Source organism: Salmo salar, chromosome ssa12, assembly GCF_905237065.1.
Source record: "Salmo salar chromosome ssa12, Ssal_v3.1, whole genome shotgun sequence".
NCBI classification, from domain to species: Eukaryota; Metazoa; Chordata; class Actinopteri; order Salmoniformes; family Salmonidae; genus Salmo; species Salmo salar.
The window spans coordinates 81,198,735-81,218,048 of NC_059453.1; the positions used below are offsets into that span (position 1 = coordinate 81,198,735).

The 19,314-nt window shown below is 45.7% G+C and overlaps 1 protein-coding gene across 3 annotated transcripts in view; it reads right to left on the reverse strand.

The window, feature by feature from the left end:
• Window positions 1–19,314, reverse strand: part of LOC106565923 (E3 ubiquitin-protein ligase PDZRN3-B) — a 147,899-nt gene that overhangs the window by 18,945 nt on the left and 109,640 nt on the right. The window contains exon 1 of one of the 3 annotated variants that reach the window (XM_045691837.1): window positions 15,117–15,451. The exons of the other annotated variants lie outside the window; for them this stretch is intronic. Within the exon in view, the coding sequence (XP_045547793.1) occupies window positions 15,117–15,185 (69 nt within the window). The 5' untranslated portion in view covers window positions 15,186–15,451. Of the gene's footprint in view, window positions 1–15,116; window positions 15,452–19,314 lie in introns of those variants that run through there. 3 annotated transcript variants of the gene reach the window in all.

Consider the following 19,314-nt stretch of genomic DNA (forward strand, 5'->3'; position numbering starts at 1 on the left):
CCACTCCAATTTGCTTACCACCCTAATAGGTCCACAGACGACGCAGTCACACTGCCCTAACCCATCTGGACAAGAGGAATACCTATGTGAGAATGCTGTTCATCGACTACAGCTCAGCATTTAACACCATAGTACCCTCCAAACTAGTCGTCAAACTCGAGACCCTGGGTCTCGACCCCGCCCTGTGCAACTGGGTCCTGGACTTCCTGACAGGCCGCTCCCAGGTGGTGAGGGTAGGTAACAACATCTCCACCCCGCTGATCCTCAACACTGGGTCCCCACAAGGGTGCGTTCTCAGCCCTCTCCTGTACTCCCTGTTCACCCACGACTGCGTGGCCATGCACGCTTCCAACTCAATCATCAAGTTTGCAGACGACACTACAGTGGTAGGCTTGATTACCAACAATGACGAGAAGGACTACAGGGAGGAGGTGGGGCCCTCGGAGTGTGGCATCAGGAAAATAACCTCACACTCAACGTCAACAAAACAAAGGAGATGATCGTGGACTTCAGGAAACAGCAGAGGGAGCACCCCCCTATCCACATCGACGGGACAGTAGTGGAGATGGTAGAAAGTTTTAAGTTCCTCAGTGTACACATCACGGACAAACTGAAATGGTCCAACCACACAGACAGCGTTGTGAAAAAGGCGCAGCCTCAGGAGGCTGAAGAAATTCGGCTTGTCACCAAAAACACTCCAACTTTTACAGATGCACAATCGAGAGCATCCTGTCGGGCTATATCACCGCCTGGTACGGCAACTGCTCCGGCCATAACTGTAAGGCTCTCCAGAGGGTGGTGCGGTCTGCACAACGCATCACCGGGGGCAAACTACCTGCCCTCCAGGACACCTACACCACCCGATGTCACAGGAAGGCCAAAAAGATCATCAAGGACAACAACCACCCGAGCCACTGCCTGTTCACCCCGCTATCATCCAGAAGGCGAGGTCAGTACAGGTGCATCAAAGCAGGGACCGAGAGACTGAAAAACAGCTTCTATCTCAAGGCCATCAGACTGTTAAACAGCCATCACTAACATTGAGTGGTTGCTGCCAACATACTGACTCAACTCCAGCCACTTTAATAATGGAAAAACTGATGTAATAAATGTATCACTAGCCACTTTAAACAATGCCACTTCATATAATGTTTACATACTCTACATTAATCATCTCATATGTATATGCTGTACTCTATACCATCCACTGCATCTTGCCTATGCCGTTCTATACCATCACTCATTCATATATTTTTTATGAACATATTCTTATTCATTCCTTTACACTTGTGTATATAAGGTAATTGTTGTGAAATTGTTAGGTTAGATTACTCGTTGGATATTACTGCATTGTCGGAACTAGAAGCACAAGCATTTCGCTACACTCACATTAACATCTGCTAACCATGTGCATGTGACAAATAACATTTCATTTCAACAGCCAAAACAACAAAACAGGAGTGAACTTCATTAAGATGTCAGGAAGAGAAGACAGCACCACACGAGATGGGCTGTCCTCCTGCTAGCAGTGCTGCACGGCACCCTGGGTCAGCAGCCTGCCTCCCTTCGCCAGTTCCACTCTCAAATTTTTTTTTTGCTTGTGATTCCTGGACGTGTGAGAGCTTTGATACGATCTGAGCCCGGGGGCTCTTCTCATTTCAGAGGCTGGCCACGCTCTCCTCTCCCCCTGGCTGCTCTCCACAAACACAGGCCAGGGCCAAGATAGCCCACTGTGGGCTCACTGAGAAGACTGATGTCCAGGTGTATACCTCTGGAGCTCATTAGACATGTTCTCTCTCTCTTTCTCTGGATTCATTTTCTGAAAAGCGTGGAATTGGTTGATACTGTTACTGTTTCCTCTTGCCATATTTGTCTCATTCTAATTCACAGCAGAAGTTTAAGCTTAACTGGGATGCTGTAGAACAGGGACAGCAGCAATGTCAACTCTGTCCCTGTGACTTAATTATGGCATGTGTGCCATCCTGGATTCTGATTCCAGTCTGGTTGTGCTTGTATCTAATACCTATTATAATAGCCACCAGTTCCAAGTATTTGGGAGAATTTGCCAACTTTCTATGATAAATTGCCAAGTGCTCTGTGGTAATACTTGTATTTTAGAATGTGCTCCATGCTAAGACATCACCACACAGAGCACTGAGCTGTGAGTGTGTGTGTGTGTGTGTGTGTGTGTGTAAGGAGGAGGAAGGGACATTGTGCACTTCAACTTTGAAGAGGTTATGTGCTCACTAATAACCAGAGAGGATTAACGCTAATCCCAGCCTCGAGGATAATTGTATCATCTCAAATGAGTTCAATTTCCACTTCTCCAACATCACAATTTGGCCAAAAGTAATAACTTCCATTTACAATTTGCATTGAATAATTGAGAGAAAATGGAATGAGAAGAGATGTGCCGAATCATTACGAAATTGAAATAATAAAAAAATAATGTGAGAACGAGTGCTGAGAGGCTTTGGAGACGTTTGTGCAAACACACATAGGCTATAAACAAAAAAGTAAAAACAAAGTTCCGCTGTCACCACTTCCTCTGTCTCTCTCTGTTCATTTCTCTGGGTTAGCAGAGTCTTGTCTGTGTGGCCGTCCCTTTCTCAGACAGGCCTGTTTGCCCTGTGATCCCAGTTGTCCTTGAAGGCAGTGACCCGGAGACAAAGCCAGGACCCTCCAGGAGAGCTGGAGCATTCCGCGTCCCACGGCCTCCATTCACTACCACCCTCACCACTGACATGGCACGGCCTAGTGCAGTGCACTAATAAAAGACCCACAGCACTTCCAAATATTATGCACAGCTCGCTATAGCGCCGTTCTAGCGAAATCACGTACATTTTAACCCTTTATCTTCAAAGGGTCAAAGCATTCACATTTGGTTGTTGGAAATGAATCTGGGAGTACTCTTTAAACTGTAATGAACAGCAGTTAATTACTTTTTATCAGTAAGAAAAAAAAAAAAATCCACCTACTTCAAAAATGTTTTCACCTGCAAAGGTTACATTAGCATTATGCCAAGCACTAGAATCTGTGTTCTGTTGACAGAAAGCAGCAAAGAGTGACATGTAGAATGACTGTGTAAACCTTTCATACAGCCCTCCCTCAGTGAAGGGTCTCGCAAATCCAATGTAATGACAAGAGGGCAGTGAGCTCAGCTCTGCTCCCTGTTCAAAGAATACCAATGAGGTCTGAATCATATGCCATGTGTATTTCTGACTGTCCAGCCACTAAGGGTCATTCCTTTGTTATTCACACCCTGTTTTCTTCCATTTCGACATCACTGGTTCAGACTCTAGAGGGGATTGTCTCCTTTCGAAAGCCGCATAATAATATACCATTTGAAAGGAGTCCGAGATGGCATGATACAGCAGACTAAATGTTCTGAATTTTATCATTGGCCATAAAATGAGCTGAATGTTGGACCTCAGCCATGTGATAGAGATGTCTGTCTGTGTCTCATCCTAGAGGTAATGAGGAACACAAATTAACAGCCCAGCCACCCTCCCTTAAACTTACTCACCCCCAAACAACCATGGAATGCAAATAAATCCAGATTGAGACTTTAGCATGAAGGCAGCAGGTGTGTGTGTAGTGTGTAGTATGTGTGTGTGTATGTATATCAGCCTCTCCCTGATTGCTGACCTGCTGCCAAATAGGCATATCTGTCAATTTGTGAGAAAAGTAACTTTCATTCTAGCCCAATACTGTAGCTGTGGGCTGCCTTAAGAGAACTCAAGTCATGTGGAAGAAACATCAACAGCACCAAGTGGAGGTGTAGAACTTTCTGAGTATTATTGATGAAAATATTATATTGGAAAGGCTTTACGAAAACTACAGATTTGAGCTAAGGCATACAATGCAACATGTTAGACTTGTCTCTTATATAGTTGTTCATGCTCCAACTAATCTTTCTTAATTAAAGAAGAGTCCATAATTAAAAACGACTGTTTCTTTTCCTTTAGGCGATGCAGTCAGTGAGGTGAATGGAGTGGAAACGGCCAGGTAAAGAAGTTGCCTTTCAACAGTGGGTAGGCAGGAGAGCCCTGGGAACCTCTGTTTATATAGACACTTGTTCAGAAGAGACCATGAGTGGTGCTCACTTCTCTCTCTAAAGTCTCTCTTTATGGTTCAATACACCTCTTAAGAAAATTCTTCAAAGTCTGAATTTATTTTAACAGAGAGAGGAAGGGCTGACGTGATAGAGAGAGTGGAGGGAGGCTTGACGGCTTAGTTTCAGGGGGCCTATAGCTGCTTGAGTGGCAGTGGAAGTGTTTTCTCAATTCAGTTCCCAACTACAGTTAATCCCTTCTTTTATTTCACGTTTAAAAATGTTCAACAAAAAAGCAGTACGGCTTGGTGAGCTTGTTAATGGTCTCATTCTGAGTGTGTGTGGTTTGTGTGGGTTTTATTCTTTTGACTGACTGTGGGGAAAGTCTTTCAATTTCTGCGAGTTAAAAACACAGCAGTCTTTATTTACTGTAGCAGGCAGGCTTACAGAGGATTACAGAACAAATAGCGAGAAACTAATTCCGCTAATAAGCATGGCAGGCTGAAAAAGACAGTACTGATTACTTTCTCCTAATCTGATATAGCATGGGACATTCTGTTATCCACAGTAGATCAATAATACCCAGAATCACTTCCTTTAGGCATTTTGCTGCCTTCCTCTTAATGAGCTCAACGTAAGGTGCTAATCAAGAAGGGCTTTCCTAGTTTCCCACACTGATGGAACAAGCACCTTTTACTTACAATTTGAACAACGGTTTTAACTGAGATGACTGAGAATTGCTCTGAACCAGGCTGTGATGTGTGACATTGGTTTACACTGGTCAGGATAGAACATCTGGCCGTGAGGTCGAGTCTGTGTGTTATCCTCATGGATAACATGAGGATGGGAGTGGAGTGTGTCTGCTGGCAGTATACTACAGAAGTCTCCGACTCTGTCTGCCTCTATCTGTTGCTGCACAGTGAAGGCAGGAGATGGAGACAAAAGGGGAGTGAGGGATTGACCCAGTGGGGTAGTAATCACCGGCAGTGGGGCTGAGACCCAGGGCTCTGTCACCCTTCACTATCTCCCTCTGCTGGCCCACAGTCACCAGTCCCAAGTCCCTGAGCTGCAGCCCAGCAGCAGCAGCAGCAGCACACACACACACACACAGGCTCATTTCTCCACACACCCCCTGTGAGGACTGACAGCTGATCATATTTTACTCCAGCAGGCAGCATCTCCTGTTAGCTCTACCATCATTTACCCAGGACGGCTTCATCTCAGATGATATAGTAGTAAACTCAGAGAAACAGCTGCTGTGTGTGTAACCCATGCCTTCCTCTCTCAATCATCTCAGAAAGCCAGGACACAAACTACAAACACACCCAATCAAAATAGACTTGTCTGTTTAAATGACAGTGACTAATGGCATCAAGCCGTATCCTGCAGGGATCGCAGCAGGGCTACAGGAGCCACCTGGGGCATCCTCATCTCCACACAGGGAATTAAAGCTCTGGGTACCAGGTGGCCCCCACAGTAAAAGGTAGAACAAAAACACACAAGAAATGAAAATAAGAACACGAGGGTCAGTTCCAATACCATACTTACAATGTGCAGGGATACTGGAGTTATAGAGATAGATATGTTTAAGGGTAAGGTGACTAGGCATCAGGATATACACTACATGACCAAAAGTATGTGGACATCTGCTCGCCGAACATCTCATTCCAAAATCATGGGTATCAATATGGCGTTGGTCCCCCCCTTTGCTGCTATAACAGCCTCCACTCTTCTGAGAAGGCTTTCCACTAGATGTTGGTACATTGCTGCAATGACTTTCTTCCAGTCGGCCACAAGAACATTAGCGAGGTCGGCCACTGATGTTAGGCGATTAGGCCAGGCTTGCAGTCGGCAAGCCAATTGCTCCCAAAGGTGTTCAATGGGCTTGAGGTCAGGGCACTGTGCAGGCCAGTCAAGTTCTTCCACACCGATCTCGACAAACCATTTCTGTATGGACCTTGTTTTGTGCAGGGGGGTATTGTCATGCTGAAACAGGAAAGGGCCTTCCTCAAACTGTTACCACAAAGTCGGAAGCACAGAATCGTCTAGATTGTCATTGTATGCTGTAGCATTAAGATTTCCCATCACTGGAACTAAGGGGCCTAGCCCGAAATATGAAAAACAACCCCAGACCATTATTCCTCCTCCACCAAACTTTACAGTTCGCACTATGCATTGGGGTAGGTAGCGTTCACCTGGCATCCGACAAACCCAGACTCGTCCATCAGACTGCCAGATAGTGAAGCGTGATTCATCACTCCAGAGAATGAGTTTCTACTGCTCCAGAGTCCAATGGTGGCGAGATTTACACCACTCCAGCCGATGCTTGGCATTGCGCATGGTGATCTTAGGCTTCTGTGTGGCTGCTCGGCCATGAAAACCCATTTCATTAAGCTTCCGATTAACAGTTCTTGTGCCGACATTGCTTCCAGAGGCAGTTTGGAACTCGATACGGAGTGTTGCAACCGTGGACAGACGATGTTTACACGCTACACGCTTCAGTGGTCCCGTTCTGTGGGCTTGTGTGGCCTAACACTTCGTGGCTGAGCTGTTGTTGTTCCTAGATGTTTCCACTAAACAATAACAGCACTTACAGTTGACCGGGGCAGCTCTAGCAGGGCAGAAACTTGAAGAACTGACTTGTTGGAAAGGTGGCATCCTATGACGGTGCCACGTTGAAAGTCACTGAGCTCTATAGTAAGGCCATTCTACTGCCAATGTTTGTCTATGGAGATTGCATGGCTATGTGCTCGATGTTATACACCTGTCAACAACAGGTGTGGCTGAAATATCTAAATTCACTAATTTGAAGGGGTGTCCACATACTTTTGAGAGTAGCAGCAGCAAATATGATGATTGTATGCGAGTGTGTGTGCATTCATTTTATGTGTGTGTTGGAGTGTCAGTGTGCGTGGGTGTGTAGAGTTCTGTGAGTGTGCATAGAGACAGTGACATTTTTTAAATAAATACAAGGGTCAACTCAGATAGTCCGTGTAGCCATTTTGTTAGCATTTAGCAGTCTAATAGCTTGGGGATAGAAACTGTTCAGGAGCCTGGTGGTGTCAGACTTGATGCACCTGTACCACTTGCCATGCTGAAGCAGAGAGAACAGTCTATGGTTTGGTTGGCTGGAGTCTAATGATTTTCCGGGCCTTCCTTTCACACCGCCTGATATAGAGGTCCAGGGAGCTTGACCCTAGTAATGTACTGGGTTGTCTTCACCACCCTCTGTAGCGCCATGCGATCGAGAGCAGTGCTGTTGCCATAGCAAGCAGTGATACAGCCAGTTAAGATGCTCTCAATAGTGAAGCTGTAGAACTTTGAGGATCTGAGGGGCCCATGCCAAAGTTTTTCAACTTCCTGAGGGGGAAGAGGCGCTGTCGAGCCTTCTTCACGACTGTGCGTGTGGACCATTTAAAGTCCTTAGTGATTTGAACACTGAGGAACTTTAAGGTCTCTATCCGCTCCACTGCAACGCAGTTGATGTGGATGGGGGTGTTCTCTCCACCCTGTTTCTTGTAATCCACGATCAGCTCCTTGCTTTTACTGACGTTGAGGGAGAGGTTGTTTTCCCGGCACCACACTGCCAGGTCACTGACCTCCTCCCTGTAGGCTTTCTTAGGCCTGATCACCGGCAATGATATCATCAAAGTTATCAGCAAAGTTGATGGTGTTGGAGTCGTGCGTGGCCACGCAGTCGTGGGTGAACAGGCATTACAGGAGGGGACTAAGCACACACCCCTGTGGGGCCCCCGTGTTGAGGGTCAGCATTGTGGAGGAAGTCCAGGATCTAGTTGCAAACGGAGGTGTTCAGTACTAGGGTCCTAAGCTTGGTGACGGGTTGAGGGGACAACGGTGTTGAACACTGAGCTGTAGTCAATGAACAGCATTCTCACATAGGTATTCCTCTTATCTAGGTGGGTGAGGGCAGTGTGGAGTGCAATTGAGATTGCGTCGTCTATAGATGTGTTGGGGTTGTATGCAAATTGAAGTGAGTCTAGGGTGTCTGGAACGATGGAGTTGATGTGTGCCTTAACCAGCCTTTCAAAGCACTTCATGATTACAGATGTGAGTGCTACAGGGCGGTAATCATTGTAGCATGAAGCCTTCGAGTTATTGGAAACAGGAATGATGGTAGTCATCTTACAACATATGGTGAATACAGACTGGGACAAGGAGATGTTGAAAATGACCGTGAATATGCCTGCCAGCTGATCTGCACGTGCTCTGAGAACGCACCCTGAAATACCGTCCGCTCCCGCGGCCTTGCCAGTGATCACCCAGTCCTCTGGTTCGGTGGGTGTTATTCGTCTGGTAGAGAGGTATGGTTGGGCAGATCAAGGGTCTGTAATGGACTGTAGTCCCTGCCACAGCCATGGCCGTCGGAGCCTGTGTAATATCACCACACTTTATTCCTATATGGTCCTTTTGATGACTCTGCAAAGGTCCTAACGGGACTTGTTGTACTTGTTCCTGTCCTCAGTCGTTGCCTCAAGGTTGTCTGCGATAGCCCTGTGTGCGGTAGCCCTGTCAGTGAGGGGCTCCTGGTGAATAGCAGCTCAGACACATAATGAGGAATAATGACCCTCTAGCAAAATGGCCCCCGCATCTTGGGGTGCTTTAATAAGTGCTTAAACCCCTCTCTCTGTCTGTTGAGATGGTTTATTCATGACAGTGTATTACAGACAGACACAGGGGACACATTGGGGTATTCACAGGGTAGGCCTTGAATGGTTCTCTTAATCATGTCATATCACTTCCAACTACATTACCAGTCTCTGGGTAGGTACATAAGGCTCCAATGAAAGAGATGTGTAACTGTAAATGAACAGTTACCATCCACAGTGCAGGAATGGGTTTTGTTTTGAGAAACGAATGCAAACAGAAGTACACAAGCACATTTACTTGATAGCAAGAGGTGAAGCTACCAAATGCATTACAATGATTCTGAATAGTTTATAGGCCTACAATGGGTGATTGTTTTGAACAAGACAATATAAATGTAACAGCTGAGCAGAAAGGTGGCTTATATTGTTAATCTCTCTGGGTGTTTCTGTCCACATACAGAATCACGCAGTTGAGGAAATATTATGTCCTCATAAAAGGAACCGTCCCACCTGTGTCTGTCTGTCTGTCTTCCCACACGGTAATCTGTGACCCAATATGGGTACAAATGATGTCTTTCTATTTCAGGATACTGCCGGACCTTTGTGGCAAATGTAATAATCTTCATGTCATTGTTATAACCTCCAGTGTTGTATTTCTATCGGCCTGGTAGAGTGCAGCCAGAGACCACCTCATGTCATTCCAGAGAGTAAATGAAGAATAATGCTTCACAATAACCACTCAGAAAGCAGGAAAACATGACCAACCAGCTACTGTACAGTACGCCATACTGAGAGTTCAAACTGCTATCATACTGTCTATCAGTTGTTTTCCATGTCTGACACTATGGGTACATTCTTCTTCTTGGGTACATTCTTCTTCTTCGCAGTGTTATAGTGATTGGCAATCAATTCTCTCTCATAACTTGTTTCAGAGTGTGTTTGTGGTGTCTGTGCTGTTATATCTACATATGGTGTCTGTGCTCCTCAGTGCCATCCTCAGGCTTGACGGAGGAACGGGGGACATGGGCTGGTGCGAGGAGGAGCGCTCCCCTGTGGCTGCTTGCCACCTGCTACAGTGTTGAACAGATGTGGAGGCACACCAGGGTGAACCTGCCTGTTATTAAACACAGTGTAGTGGGCTCCTCCAGCCATCCCATCAGCATAGCCTGCTTTGTCTCCCCACTCTGCCTCTGTCAAGCCTCATTACCAGGAGAGGAGGAGAGGGGGAGGAAGAGTGGGAGAGCCATCCTGGAGCTCCAGATGTCATGCTGCTTTAATGACAGGGGTCCTGACAGTGGGGGTCAGAGCCATGTTGGACAAATATTTCATCTCATTCTCTTCTGTCCGGCTGAAGGAAGACATGCTTAAGCGTTTTTGGAACAAGGCCAATTTTCATATACTTTTGATGAATATCAGAAAATTTTGAAGTGAAAAATATTGCCAACAAGGGGTCCAATAGTATCTCACAGTTGTCTCAGATCACAAATGCATGGAATCAGTTTGTGCCAATCTCTTTCTTTACTCACAAACTCTATAATGAGCTGTAAAGACGACACAGTCAAGCAGCAGTGAAAACGTTGATATCGGAGCTTGAATGGGGGGCTTGTGGTGGAGCTCTCATTAAGCCCTGGGTCTTCTACAAAACACAGACAGGCGCCAGGACCATTACAGGCCACTTGTGGAGAGATTAGGAGCCGTCGGTCAGACAGGACTGTCAGACAGTTTCCAGCTCCCTACCTTCACTGCCCTGACAAAAGCAGCAGAGCTTGCATCTCTGCATGGCACTTACCTTTCCAGCTGTGAGGATTGAGCATGGGGTTCAGGCTGTTCTAGGGGTCAAGTTTACATAGAGGGGGGACTGAGACACTCCCTCCCTCCCATACCTAGCCTGCCCTGTTTCAAAGCTCTAATTATCTGTACTTCTTCTGCCTTCAGGCTGCCTTTCATGCTGCTTACTAATACTCTTTCCTAAACAGAGGCTTTTCAAAGGGTTTCTTCATTGAAATCAATGTCATTTTTTGTTAAGTAGATGGTTTAAAAGACATGACTCAAACATGATCTGTTAAGCCTTTTTTGTAGCATTTAGCTTATTGCGCTCAATTTCAAAAGAGTCAACTGAAGAGGCAAAGAAAATGATTCAACAGCGATTTCTAAACCAACTTTGTTAAAATGTCACTCTTAGTAGAGATGATACACCCACTAGACCGCAGATTCGTATCCATAACTGACTAGAAGGACAGCGATGCTGTCCCTGTCTGAGAGCAGTAGGTGTGTGTAAACAGTGAGAAATAGAGAGAGTAGCAGGGAGTGTTGTGGATCAATAAACCCCCAGGGAGCTGTGTGTGTGTGTGTGTGTGTGTGTGTGTGTGTGTGTGTAGCGTGGTGTGGGCAGTGTGCCAGGTACCCTGATCTAGAGGATCTGTGTGTATTATCAGTAGATGAAACAGGCCTGCTGCCTGATCCCCAATGTATCCCATCCTAGGTCTCCCTGACACAGACAACACAGACCACCCTGATCTTCTGTCTACAACCACAGCTCCAGCCCCATTTAACAGACGTGAGGGCAAACACACACGCACACACACACACACACAGACCCTTTTGAACTCTCCCATAAGGTGGCCACATGGCACTGTCTGGCACATGCCTACGTGAACTTGGGCATGCATGCAGACGGACAGATGCACGCATGCATGCACTCACACACGGAAAGGCCCCGAGATCTGATCCACGGATTGGGATAATGGAGAGACCGAAGCCATGTGAAGATATATGCTGGCAGTGAAAAGACAATGTTTACCCACATCCAACTGACACAGGAGTAGGACAATAAAATAACCACCGTAAAAATAAACATCATGTTCTGATAATGTATTATTTTAAAGACACGTTGGCAGATCATTGGAAGCCTGAGACCACCCTCCCTGTCACAGTACAGGTCCTGTTCTAACAGGAAGTGACCTCACCTCAACCCCGGCCGGAGGCACACTCCTCAGGACAGTGAGTGAGTGACCAAAATTAATCTGCACAACACAACAATCCCATGGTTTATAAGCCACTGTCCTGCTGCCACTTACGCAAAAAGCCAGACGGTTTTACAGTGCAACGAAGGTTAATCGAATTGCTAATATTTTTCTTTACTGATAATGTCACATTGAGATGATGCTTAATCTTTTATCCAACAGAGTGGCCCGGGGAAACCAAGGCTGACAACATCCTTCTTTATTTATTTTGTTTATCATTCAAGTCAAGGTGCATCAATACAAAAAGATGTATCAAGTTGAAAGGCATGTAAGCATTCTCTGTGTGATCGGGGAGGAAAGAAGGGAGGGAGGTTGCTGATGGGCTAGTCTGAGGTTAGCTCCCACTGATGAATAGGGTTTGATGTGAAACACGGAGCAGCCGAGCGGCTTTGTCTGTTCTGCCCGGCTCAGTCTGGTCAGGTGGTCTCCCTCCAGATAGGAGTAATGGGCAAGACAGAGGGAAGGAGGGAGCCATAAGACAAACAGTAGGACTCCGCCAGCTAACAGCCAGCTAACAGCCAGCTAACAGCCAGCTAACAGCCAGCTAACAGCCAGCTAACAGCCAGCTAACAGCCAGCTAACAGCCAGCTAACAGCCAGCTAACAGCCAGCTAACAGCCAGCTAACAGCCAGCTAACAGCCAGCCAATCAACAGTAATTGACAGGGAGAATGACAGCCTGGCTGTGGCTGGAGATGGAGAGGAACAAAGGAACTCGCTGCCTCCCTCTAGTACCATCTCCTTGCTGTCATGTTTTTTTGTAGGGGGTTGGTGGGTAAAAACATGAAATGGAGAAGAAGATGGGGTTGTCTGGTCCCCATGACATCAGCTGTTTGATTTACCCAAACTCAGAATCCATTTACCATCACACAAACATACCCCTTCCTTACCAGAGTCCCCCAGTCAGGGCAAAACCTTTTAGTCATTTTGAACCAGACCTGCAATGATCAAAGCAGGGCGATTTGCAGACACAATACTGAGACAGGGCCAGGGCTGTCATCTCTCACTAATGGGAACAGAACAGCTTCTTAGGGAACAATAAGGGAAATCCACACAGAGCTTGCTCATTAACTTCACTTAAATAGCCACCATGCAGCCTGCCACACAGCAGCACCCTGCTCACTAAATGGGTATGTAATATGCTGACAACACTCAGCTGGTGCTCTTCAAGGAAGAACAGAGACAAAAACCCAAAGCTAGAACACATTACTGGGGTTCTGCTCATAAAACTAAAACCCAGTCTGTCAGAGTGAGACACTTGGAGCTAAAGCCTTGTCTGCTGACAAAATCTGTAGTTGTGTTCTTATTAACACATTGGTAGTGCATACCTGCTTTAAGATGAATATCCACTCTTAGAAAAAAAAAAAGGTGCTATCTAGAACCTAAAAGGGTTCTTCGGCTGTCCCCATAGAAAAAACGGTTTTGAGTTTCATGTGGAACCCTTTACACATAGGGTTCTACATGGAACCCAAAAGAGTTCTACCTGGAAATAAAAAGGGATCTACCTGGAACCAAAATGGTTCTCCGATGGGGACAGAAGAATCCTTTTGGAACCCTTTTTTCTACGAGTGTAATAATCGTATTGTATAGTGAAGAAGATAATGAAGAAGTATGTGTACACTAGAGGGAATGGTCATGTGTTTGATCTGAATAACCCCCTTCTGGCCACAAAGGAAACTACACAGTGCATCTTTCCCATCATAAGATAAAAAAAAGAAAATGTAGATAGTCCCTCATTGCTGACTCTATCTACATTTTATAAATGAAGCTGTGTTCTCCCTGCCAGACAGAATTACTACTTTTATTATGCATAGCAGCAGCAGCAGCTAACATACAAGCTTGTTCCTATTAGGTTCATCTGAGGACAGAGGGGATGTAGACTGACTGGACCTTGAAGAGCCATATGGTTCCCTACTCTACCATTCCCTTTTATTCCTGGTACCCCACTCTACCATTCCCTTTAATTCCTGGTACCCCACTCTACCATTTCCCTTTAATCATGGTCTTGGTGACCAGAGCACAAGTCCCAGGCTGTACAATGTCCAAGTGATCTTCTTCAACGTTGGTATTACAGTATACTGGAACAGAAGTAACTACCTTTCATAAAAAAACAGGAATGTGTGCTTGATGGCTAGTAATACATGTATTTTCTGAAGGCTATAACAAATCAAGGGTGCTTTTTTCCCCTCAGAACAGCCTCAGTTTGTCAGGGCATGGACTCTACAAGGTGTCAAAAGCGTTCCACAGGGATGCTGAACCATGTTGACTCCAATACTTCCCACAGTTGTGTCAAGTTGGCTGGATGTCCTTTGGGTGGTGGACCATTCTTGACACACAGTAAACTGTTGAGCATGAAAAACCCAGCAGCGTTGCAGTTCTTGACACAAACCTGTGCGCCTGGCACCTACTACCCATACCCTGTTCAAAGGCACTTCAATCGTTTGTCTTCCCCATTCACCCTCTGAATGGCACACATACACAATCCATGTCTCAATTGTCTCAAGGCTTAAAAATCCTTCTTGAACCCGTCTCCTCCCTTACCCTACATCTACACTGATTGAAGTGGATTTAACACGTGACATCAATAAGGGATCAAAGCTTTCACCTGGTCAGTCTATGTAATGGAAAGAGAAGGTGTTCTTAATGTTTTGAATACTCAGTGTATCTAAACATAGGGACAAGGGATGATTCATTCCTCATTGATAAATTAACTTTGTTCAAAACAACAAACAATTGCTTACATTAATCAAATGCCTATACAACACTTCTTGTCTATTATCATAGTGAAACATCTGCAGCACTTTAGTGTTAAACAAATTTTAAACGGAAGTGAACTAGGGGTTAAAGTCAGAAGTGGCTGAGTTGGGAGTCAGTTGACAATGAGGTGGGTTATGATCAGCACAGACTAACAGACACATTCAGAGAGCTGTCAGCTCTCCCTGAGTCCTCCTCTATCAAGACCTCCTCACCACCGCTCCGTGACCTCGCGCCCAGAGTTCACATGACTGCAACACCAGAGGGGATCCAGCTTGCCAGCTTGCCAGCCAGGCAGCCACAACAGCACTCTACTACACCTTACTATACTCCAACCCTGTCACTCAATCTGCCCTAGCCACACTGGCATCAAACCAACAGAGAAGCCAATGCAAAGAAAAAACACCAAACTACAACACAAAGCCAAAACAAAGGAAACACATCTACAACCTCTACAACCACATCAAACTGAAAAAGAATCCCAGATAGTGAATAAATCAGTACTTTCAAGACGTAATGCAAAAGTATGACTTTGAATCACCATATTCAATACATTAACATCGCAGTAGACAACGAAACATCTGTAGAACCTCTACACTTTGAGTTGACATCAGCAGTGATTCAACAGCCCTGAAAGTTCAGCCGTTCAGAAGAGGGCAGAAGTGGCTTGGTTACATTACCTGGCAGACTTCATAGAGTAGTTTGTATTGCTCCTCAGGCTTCTGCAGGGTACAGAGGCTGCATCCCATGGTGGAGGAATCTCACCATACAGTCTTGCTCTCCAGTCAGCCAGGCAAGTTCTTTCTCTCTCTGGGCTGCTGGCTCACATGGAGCTGCTGACCAGGCTGCTCCGTCTCGCAAACTCACCCAGGAAATAGGTTTAGCTGAAAGGATTTACATGAAGGCTGTGCAGCCAGTCATGCACGCGTGTCCTGAGTGTGTCTGAGTAGGAGTAAGCACGCTCTACTCTCAGTCTGTCTCTCACTAACTCACTCCCTCCCTCACTCACTCTGAGCCAGCGCCTCCCCTCAGCCCATATACACCCCCTCATGCATATTAAGCAGCCACTCATTGAATAATCATGAGGGACTGCCCCAATACGATGGGGTGAGCTAACCGCAGACTATGCCAGTGGAAGTTTTATTAATGAACAATTATTACGCCTATTGTGCTGGGGACAAAATTAGTGACATGGAGGCTTTTTGTAGTCACTGCAAAGAAACATGATTTCCTCTTATGGGGGCAAAGAGATCTTGTCAGTCTTAATTGTTCCAGGAATTTCATTTGAATGCTTTAGCAGTGTGACAATGAGCCCAGTCCCATGTGCACAGAACCACATAAAGGCATCCATCTCCAATGTCGAATTAGACACAAAGTCCACAGAAATGCTCTATAGCTGTTTCACAAAAGAGTTTGACATAAAACAAAGGAGTAGAGGGAATTTTAAATGTTTCATGCCCCGGGTTCAATTAAGGCTTTTTTTCACCATGACCTTTGTCACATTCTTTCTTAGGAAAAGCCAAACTATTATTTTTCCTATTGGGTGGGCAGATGGACACACAAACAAACAAATCAAATGTTTACGCTTCCTAAAACATAGAGGGAAGCTTCAGCCAATGGAGCCACTGATGGTAAGTGACATGCCATTCTCGGCATCCTCGGTGGCGTCGCCACGCTAAGTCAAAGGCTGCCCTTTCCAGCACCTGAGCTGACAATGGCTACGGATCCAGTGTGCCAGACCTGGCATGGGTCTTGGTACCCGCTCCGGTGCCATGCAGCCATACAAACTGCAATGCCAATTCGGGTTAGATAGTGGGGCGCCGGGTGGCCCTGTTTATTTCGATAAGGGGTGGCAGTGCCCTTCCAGAAACAGACTGCCACCGTCGTACCCCCTCCGCCTCTGCTCCACTCACGCAGTTAGTGACACATCGGTCCGTCAAGGCTGATGTCACTTGGCAGTCAGTGATCATCAAGGCCTATGTTGGGGAGTCCTGGGAGAAGGGCAACCAGCCGCTCACGTCAGTACACTGGCAAAGGTTAATAACCTATTGAGGCAAATTATGTAATGAAATGACGGATTGCGTGATAAGTGCAGGTAGCCTAGCATTTAAGAGCGTTGGGCCAGTAACTGCAAGGTTGCTGGTTTGAATCCCCAAGCTGTCTGGGTAAAACATTTGACGATGTGTACTTGAGCAAGGCACTTAACCCAATAAAAGAAGAAGAAATTAAATACATTTATCTTTCGTCTTTCTGTTTCATAATTTTCCATTTCGGCAACATGAAAGAGAGGAGGATGGCATTGATATTTCTCTACAAGTAGAGAAACACACACACACACACACACACACAAAAAAATCAGTACCATGGACAGACACATGACATTTAGCTTACATTGATTGGACTAAATAGTTTTTGGAATATTTTAGTTGTCACTGTATTAGACTAAGCATAGGTGATTTGATGATGTTAAATGTTGAAGTTGAAATGGTCCAGTAATAGTGGAGCCAGCTCCTGTTTTCTTTGCGATTTGCAGTAACTCTCCGGTGTCCGAAATCAATGGTTGTTTAGTAGTCCAAAAATGTCGGAAACATTAACTTGATTGACCATATTTGTTACGTGCAATTTGCTTTGTGGACTCCACCGGACAGAGGTTGCTCCCCGGTTTTGTGATGAAACAAAGCTGTGGTAAAATGTATTCTGCCACTGTGGCTTCTTATTGTCTCAGCCTTAGGTCTATATATCACGGTGTCAATGCATATGAACTAACAGGTTATAGATCAAACAACGCAATTATCACAACACATAGGTTGTAATTATGGCTTTTACTGGCTTGGCTTCCCCAGTGAGTTTAACCACACACCGCTACTGGCTCCTACAGGGTCGTCATTCCTGCGTCTGTCAGATGTGGGGGTTATCACAAAAGGACATTATTTCAGACACTGGTAAACAGGGCCCCAGCCCATATCCCATGTCCTCTCTGCTCTCATTCATAGAGCATGCTTGGTTGTATTCATACTGGTGTACATCACATGGCTGGCTGGGTCCCTGGCGTGGTGGCTGGTGTTGATAGTGGTACATGAGCACTGTGCAGGGTGTTTCCGCAGGCCAGATGTTTCCACCAATACCTATCTGTCTGTCAGCATTGCTTCCCTCACCACTACCTCCCAGGCCTGCTCCACCATGAGCCCTGGCATAGCCTAATGTAGCATCACAGGCCTGCTCCACCATGAGCCCTGGCATAGCCTAATGTAGCATCCTAGGCCTGCTCCACCATGAGTCCTGGCATAGCCTAACGTAGCATCTCAGACCTGCTCCACCATGAGCCATGGCATAGCCTAACGTAGCATCTCAGGCCTGCTCCACCATGAGCCATGGCATAGCCTAACGTAGCATCTCAGGCCTGCTCCACCATGGGCCATGGCATAGCCTAACGTAGCATCTCAGGCCTGCTCCACCATGAGCCATGGCATAGCCTAATGTAGCAGGTGTAGAAAGACACCTGAATGGAGTACCCACCTCCCTTTTTCAGAGGAAAAAGAAGTTAAATTTAAAATACCGAATCCATGAAAACCGGATGTTAGCATTTTCTGGCTACTCCAACATTGGCTAGCCATGGCACTGCTCCATGGGATCCTCCGTCAGAGCAAGACAACCTCCTCCGGTGTTCATTCTATAGGATCCAGCCCTAGCCTTATCCATCTGCAGAGGTTCATCTCTTTTCCCACCACGTTAGTTTTAAAACACCCAGCACGCCTTAACAACAGAAACAATATGATAGTATTACAGAGCTGATACTCAGGAAAACCTGTCACAGGCAAATGAAGGATTAGCTATATTTGCAGGAACTGTTATTATAATCAGTCTTATAGTGTGTAGTCCAACAGCTTGTATTTAGTCCCAGTGGTCAGTGTGCTGATAGCCAGGCTTTACTGGAGCGGAGGCTACGCTCAGTGTAGTTGATCACCATGACAGCCAGTGCTATGCTAGTCTTAGCCACAGTGTTGGCCTGCCTGGGGCTGGAATGAATGGAGCGATTTAGAGAGAAAGCACACTCTCTATGCATCTCTTTCACACTATATTGAAGAATATTCAAGAACAAAGAGCACACACTCAATCTCATATAGGAACACCTGAAAGAGCAGAGAGAGACAGAGAGATATTCACACTGGAGAATGAACCACATGACTGACATAAACAATATGGATGGGACAAAGTACAGTTGAAGTTGGAAGTTTACATACACCTTAGCCAAATACATTTAAACGCAGTTTTTCACAATTCCTGACATTTAATCCTAGTAAAGATTTCCTGTCTTATGTCAGTTAGAATCACCACTTTATTTTAAGAATGTGAAATGTCAGAATAATAGTAGAGAGAATGATTTATTTCAGCTTTTATTTCTTTCATCACATTCCCAGTGGGTCAGAAGTTTACATACACTCAATTAATATTTGGTAGCATTGCCTTTAAATTGTTCAACTTGGGTCAAACGTTTCGGATAGCCTTCCACAAGCTTCCCACAATAAGTTGGGTGAATTTTGGCCCATTCCTCCTGACAGAGCTGGTGTAACTGAGTCAGGTTTGTAGGCCTCCTTGCACGCACAAGGTTTTTCAGTTCTGCCCACAAATTTTCAATGGGATTGAGGTCAGGGCTTTGTGATGGCCACTCCAATACCTTGACTTTGTTGTCCATAAGCCATGTTGTCACAACTTTGGAAGTATGCTTGGGGTCATTGTCCATTTGGAAGACTCATTTGCGACCAAGCTTTAACTTCCTGACTGATGTCTTGAAATGTTGCTTCAATATATCCACATAATTTTCCTCCCTCATGGTGCCATCTATTTTGTGAAGTGCACCAGTCCCTCCTGCAGCAGGGC